The sequence below is a fragment of the Haemaphysalis longicornis genome, unplaced genomic scaffold, assembly GCF_048455015.1.
Source record: "Haemaphysalis longicornis isolate Haplotype H1 unplaced genomic scaffold, Haemaphysalis longicornis Haplotype H1 scaffold_119, whole genome shotgun sequence".
NCBI lineage: Eukaryota > Metazoa > Arthropoda > Arachnida > Ixodida > Ixodidae > Haemaphysalis > Haemaphysalis longicornis.
In genome coordinates, this window is record NW_027526224.1 from 782,545 (window position 1) to 789,139 (window position 6,595).

General features: G+C 48.9%; 1 protein-coding gene across 1 annotated transcript; it reads right to left on the bottom strand.

Annotated features, from left to right (window-relative positions):
* Positions 1-665: 665 nt before the first annotated feature.
* On the bottom strand, positions 666-2,580 carry LOC144161503 (uncharacterized). The gene has a single exon (XM_077692169.1). It carries the CDS (start codon positions 2,525-2,527, stop codon positions 1,313-1,315), a length of 1,215 nt encoding a protein of 404 aa, XP_077548295.1. The 5' UTR covers positions 2,528-2,580; the 3' UTR covers positions 666-1,312.
* Between the last annotated feature and the right edge of the window lie 4,015 nt (positions 2,581-6,595).

Consider the following 6,595-nt stretch of genomic DNA (forward strand, 5'->3'; position numbering starts at 1 on the left):
ATACCTGCCTCGGAAGCATCGAAACAGGCTACGCAGATGTCTCGGTCACCGGTCGCTCACGGCAGTTGTAGCTCAAATAAAGTTTCACATGCGAGAAAGGGGATGATAGTGAGGTGAAACGTTGTGTTACGGAGTGTCATTCGCAGTTGCACAGATAGCGGCGATCGCCAGGACGCTAAGCCTAGAGTTCTCAACACCCGAGCAAGCCGGTTGCGGGCTCCGGATACGGTAACACCGGTAACACGGAAGCAGAGCGCCGGGATAGACGCCGGCCGCGTACGGAACAAATGGCGCATGCGCAGTCGGGTCCCGGTAAACCCGGTAGCAACGGAACGAACGTAACGAACGTACTGCTAAAACTCTCTACTATGGTTGCAGCATTACCGGTTGAATATTTAACTGAGCGTTCTCGTTCGCTACTATTCGGCTCAATGTAGGTAGTTTTACCTTTTCCTTGAAATTTTATAGTTGGTACTTGGCTACGTCAGATTCCTTCTTGTCTATATCCTGCAATAAGGCTCTAAAAACTGCATGTCTGAAAATGAACTTCGACGCTGTTGCGTGCATAGCATCAAATCAAGCACTCTGGCTCTTGGTACTGCAGTGGGTTAAGCTGCACCTCGTGGGGAAGTCATAATAGTTCTATGGTTCAACTGGTTACAATGCTGGGAATGCCGGTTTGGGTTTGTACTTTTACTTTGTACGAACACTATTTTTTGCTGTTTCATGTGCAGGTACGGAATTTCGAACGAGCCTCTAGCAGCCAGAAGGTATGAGGAGGTTTTGCACACCATGGGACACCACGCGACTGTCAGCACTTGCGGCCTGCTGGTGAATCCGGAATTTTCATGGCTTGGAGCATCACCCGACAGGATTGTCTTTGACCCGACAGAGCTGGGCTATGGTGTTTTAGAAATCAAGTGCCCATATTCACTCCGTGACAAGACCGCAAACGAGCTTGTTGCAGAAAGCTTTTGTTCTGAACTGAGTGACAGTGGCCCCAGGCTTAAGCGAAATCATTTTTACTACTCGCAGGTAATCGGTCAGATGGGCGTGTCTGACCTGAGCTGGGGAGACTTCGTCATTTTTGGAAAAGATTTCATGCTCGTTGAGAGGATTAGACTGTGCCTGAGCGAGTGGGAAGCGTTAAAAGCAGACCTGGACGACTTCTATTTTTCTACTTTGCTGCCGTATCTGGAAAGCTCTCAGTAAGAGGCACACTGCCGTAGTAGGGCACCAAGTCAAACATTTCCACAATAAGCGTACAGGTTTATTATTTACACATGTTTGTATAGTGCTCAGTATGCACTCATCAGTTTTCTTCCTTCAGCAGAGGAGGTTGCAGGTTGCTCAAGATAGCACAAACTGCCCATATTTGATTGGCCAAGGGGGCTAAGGAGATCGGAATGGAACGATCAAAAATGTGGTACGTCTTGATACGCTGAATCCTCCGTTCAACATGGATGCGGAGCGCTGCAATTTCTTGGGTCTTCTGGGCTTCACGCTCCGTAAATTTCCCGTCTTTCAAGAAAGGCGGTATGTTTAGCTGAACACCCTTTTCCGCAAGAAGGTCCTCGATTCGAAAACCTTTGTCGGCCATTACTGAATCACCGGGATCGAACCTCTTTTTCAGGAAACCGCTCCTGATAACACATTCTCTGTCGGACGTGCTTCCTGTGAATAGTTCTGACACGTAGGTCAGCACCCCACTAGGTGCCACACCAACAAGCCCTTTAAACGTGTGGCCTGACTTGTAATGTGAATAAACATCCGATTGCGTCACGAATGACGACGGCACATCACAGTGAATCTCAGTTGCATCGAGAAGCACACGAGTTGACCTGTATTTGTCTATAAATGCTGCTGGCATGGCAGCGTCAACTGCACATCGGGATTGCCATATGGGCAGTTCATTCATCTGCAAGTACATAAAGTCGATCCAGGATGAAAATATCCTGGATACAGTGCTGGTTGATACATTGAACAAGTCGCCAATGTGCCGATGAAATAACCCAAGCCGGAGCTTAATCAAAACCAGGAAAAGTTGGTTTTCGACATTGACCTTGCGCCGTCGGCCACTGTTTCTATGGCCACTGCTGCCCTGGTGCCGTCTAATGTTTTTGCCGTCTTCCCCAGCGTCCAGAAACTTCAGAAAAAGAACAAAATGGCCATAGCTCCTCAACCCAGTATAGAACTGAATGTCCTCATCACTTTCTTTAAATTTTTCTATTCCGAATGGAGCATTCTTTTCTTCCAGGCTTTCAATGTTGCGCTGAGCCTGAACGAGCTCGTCACGAAGCAGGCCAAGTTCCTTGCCCTGAGCAGTCAGTTTATGCTGTACGTCCTGGAGCTCTTTTTGCAGATCAGCTTCTTTTTGCTTGCTTGCAGCAGTAAAATCCTGTAGCTCACTTCTTTGTGCATTTAGCTGTGCTTGCAGGCTCAACACACTTTCCCTGTTTGCACTTTCTTGTCTGTCCAACTGCTGCTGCAGTTTCTGCTCATTTTCTCTGCTTGCTGCAAGTTCCATTTCCAGTGCAGCAATGGTGTCTCTGCAGCCGCACACAACAGCTGAAGCCTGCCCCTGAATTTGAAATTCACTACCCAGAAATATTTCCTGTAGTGGGGAGTGATTTTCATGAACTGTGCTGGGTGCAGCTTGCTGCTGAGAGAGAACATCCAGCGTGGGAGGTTGGTTTTTACTTCCATGTTCTGCATCGTGCAGTGAAAGCCGACTGGAGTCTGGATTGGGTAGGTGACATTCTTTGCTGTGCTGCTTTTTCGTGGCAGGGTTAAATGTTCGTTCACGAGGTGCCTTCCTTGGCAGCTTTGATTTCCGAAACGAAAAAACTGAAGGCACAGCTGAGTCACGGAGCAGCCGCCGCCCACTTGCTACACTAGTCCAGAAGTCGGACTCTACAAAGTGCTCCGAGCAAACTTTGGTTGACTTTGAAATTTGAAAGTGTGGTCCTTCGTCTCTCTTGATCGCAGCGATCCATCTCCTCTTCATTTCTTTTTCAGCTGGGAATCTGTGATAAGAAACCTGCAAACAGAAACAAACACTTCATAGTACCATTTTTACTATTCATCACACGACCAAAGCAACGCTGCTTAACCAGTTGGGCTGTGGGGCTGGTGTGGTTATCAGTTAAATAAAATACTTCGCTCAGTGCACTGAGACCATGCCTCTGTCTGTCTCGTATGCTTACTCGCCAACGCGCAACTAATGTGGCGCAGTGCGACACCGCTTTTCGTGCGAAACCAAACAAGCTGAGATACAGAGAGAGTTGACGCCTAAAACAAATGCGTAAAATTGGCTAAGTTGGTACGTCAGTACCTGGATCGCAACAACTCGAAGGATGGGACGGTAAAAGACCAGAAACGACGCGGTGTTCGTCGTCCTTTTGCTATCCCGTCATTCGCGATGTTGCTACCAAGGCTTGCAACACGCCGCGCAGCTCGCTTTAACTACAGATAACGCCGTTTACGAGCGGCGACACGGCGCAAACCTCTGCAGCAGGCTGACGGAGGGGGTTTCGTAAAGCAAGAACAAATCCGCCAGAACGTAAGAAGCGGGCGTGCGCATTACGAGGTGAAAAACCAAGACGACGACGAACAGTGTCAACGCCACCAAACACCATCTTACGTACCTTTCGTCCGGCTGTGTCGACGTATCCGTGCAGTTTGCAGAGCGGGACGCAGCAGTGAGTCGGCATGATGCCGGGCGAAGTCGTAACCACATGTGCAGATGGAAACAACAGTGAGAAAAAGCACAGAAACCAATGCGAGTGAACAGAACGCCGAGTTGACTGCGGGTGACTACGAGAACGCCGCAATTCTTCCTTTATGATGGCGACCCTTGCGAATGGCGTCAGTGTTGCCATCATGAGAGCTGGCGTTTGTACTATGTTGCCAGCCTTTCTGAAAAGGGTCTATTGTCAATGACAGTAAGAAGTTTCTTTAGGGCAGTGTTATTTCTGAAGAATGCAACAGTACTGCAAAACTAGGAAAACACTAGTGCTACTTTAGAAAATACGAAGCTCACAATGCTATTTATGGAAGTTTCCCTGAAAGATGGCACTCAGTCAGCAGTGATGAACTTTCAATTTTTATCGACGACCTTAACTCTTCTGTGACGCTGCAGTAAAACGTTTATCGAATGACAATTCAGCTTTCTCTCAGCAGGATATTTCACAAATTAAAGCCCCTATTTTGAACTGAAGCAAATTGCACTTCTCCTGTTCAGGCATGAAGAGAACACTATATATACTCGCACTCATTCCGTACTCAAGTATGAAATGGACTGCCATCCATTGTGTGGAAAAATGTGATTGCCATCTACGGATAAAAAAGCCAAGGTAGTTGTCCACGCTGAAACTAGACATAGCCACAGGAATGCCGTAGTGGATGCTGGGAAAATGAACTCTTCGATGAACTGTACTTCGGACTACGTGTTGACGATATCTTTGCTAAAATAGGTTTGCATTTTTTCTGCCCAGGTTTTATCTTCCTTTATCTTAATCCATTAAAGTGTCAAGAATGCTATTCAGAGTGGTCAAACAATAAAACTTTCCGTATGAAGTTTCCCACTTGAGGCACACCATTCTTCAGTTGGATACGTTCAAAAACACCACAGGTCTTTTGCTAACCAATCAGTTGCAGTTTTTTTTTCATTTAAGCCAACAGAAAATATAAATAAAAGAATTCTATTTGTTCCGAGGACTTCGCCTAAACACGTATATCACCAGCCATTTATAGCATGTCGCTAACTGAAATGATTAATGCAAGACAGCACGTTGTTTAGAGGTCCTAGATAGAGACATTGAGGAATGGGAGGTCAGGGCAGTGATACAAACCATCAACTGTAGGTCGGCGGCCGGACCGGACAAGACGACGAACAAAGCCCTCCGCAACATGAACGACGCAGCCATCACCGCACTTACACGTTACTACAACGAGTGCTGGCGTAGTGGCCGACTACCTAAACACTGGAAAGAGGCGGAAACGATCCTTATACCTAAACCCGGGAAGCCCCCGCACATAGATAATCTGCGCCCCATCTCCCTCACGTCCTGCATCGGCAAAGTCCTCGAGCACATACTGCTCAACCGATGGCAGGCGTATCTTGAGGATAGCAATCTATATCCGAACTCGATCCTCGGCTTCCGATCGAAGCTAGGGACCCAGGATGCGATGTTGCTACTTAAACACGAGGTCGTTGACGAGCCAGCACGCTCCCTCGACAACAGGGCAGTGCTCGGCTTGGACCTCAAGAGCGCTTTTGACAAGATCCGGCACTCAGCCATTCTGCAACAAATCTCCCGCCTAAACATGGGACAACGCACTTTCGTGTATGTTAAAGATTTCCTGTCCAACCGGACTACGACTATCCACGCCGGGGACATCCAACTCCCCAAAAAGCAGCTGGGAAGCGTCGGCACGCCGCAGGGATCAGTGATCTCCCCCATGTTATTCAACTTGGTCATGATCGATGTGGCCAATCACCTCGCGAGCCTTCCCGATGTTAAACACACCATCTATGCCGACGATATCACCCTGTGGGTTACGGGAGGCAGCGACGGCCACATAGAGGCTACCCTACAACAAGCAATCGACGTCATCGAAGATCGACTTCGTGACACTGGACTAGTATGCTCCCCAACCAAATCGGAACTCTTGGTTTTATCACCTTACGGGCGACGCACGAACATCACGGCGGCCGACGGCATAATTCTAAGAACAAGAGACGGGACCGTCATCCCTCACGTAAAGACCTTGCGAGTCTTGGGCTTACACCTCGACGCGCGTGGATGCAACGGCTTCACCGTAAATAAGCTCGAAACCAAAGTCACCACAGCAATCAGATTAATCCGGAAAATATCCACGCGCTATGCGGGCATGAAAGAGGCCAGCCTCCTCCGCTTGGTACAATCTTTTGCCATTAGCCACATCGCATACGTGGCCGCCTATCACAATTGGAAGACAGCGGAACGCCAAAAGCTCAACGCACTCATCCGCAAGGCGTATAAGATGGCGACAGGCCTATACATCCACACCAGTACGGAGAAGCTTCTCGAATTAGGCGTACACAACACCCTCGAAGAAATTGCCGAGGCTCAGCGCACAGCGCAACGTACGAGGCTACTGCAAACCCGCACTGGGCGACACATCCTGGACCGCCTGGGCTTTCGCAAGCAAGAATCACAACGTAACAGCGAACAATCACTACCACTGCCACGAAATCTCCTACACAACCTACGTATATGTCCCATCCCCAGACATATGCATCCAGACCACAACCGAGAACGACGACTCGCGAGAGCCAAGGCCCTAACCGCCACTCACGCCACGGACGCAGGAGCCTTCTACGTCGACGTCGCTCAACACCCAGGTCGACCAGACACCTACACCGCAGTGGTGATAGCCGCCACCACTGGCGACCTATACACGGCGGGCAGCATCAAAGCCAAAGACACGAAAAACGCTGAAGAAATGGCCATCGCCTTGGCGTTCACTAATCCGAAATGCTCCACGGTGTTAAGTGACTCTCGCTCAGCGATCACCAGTTATGCTACAAACAGTGTGACCCCCAGTGTTG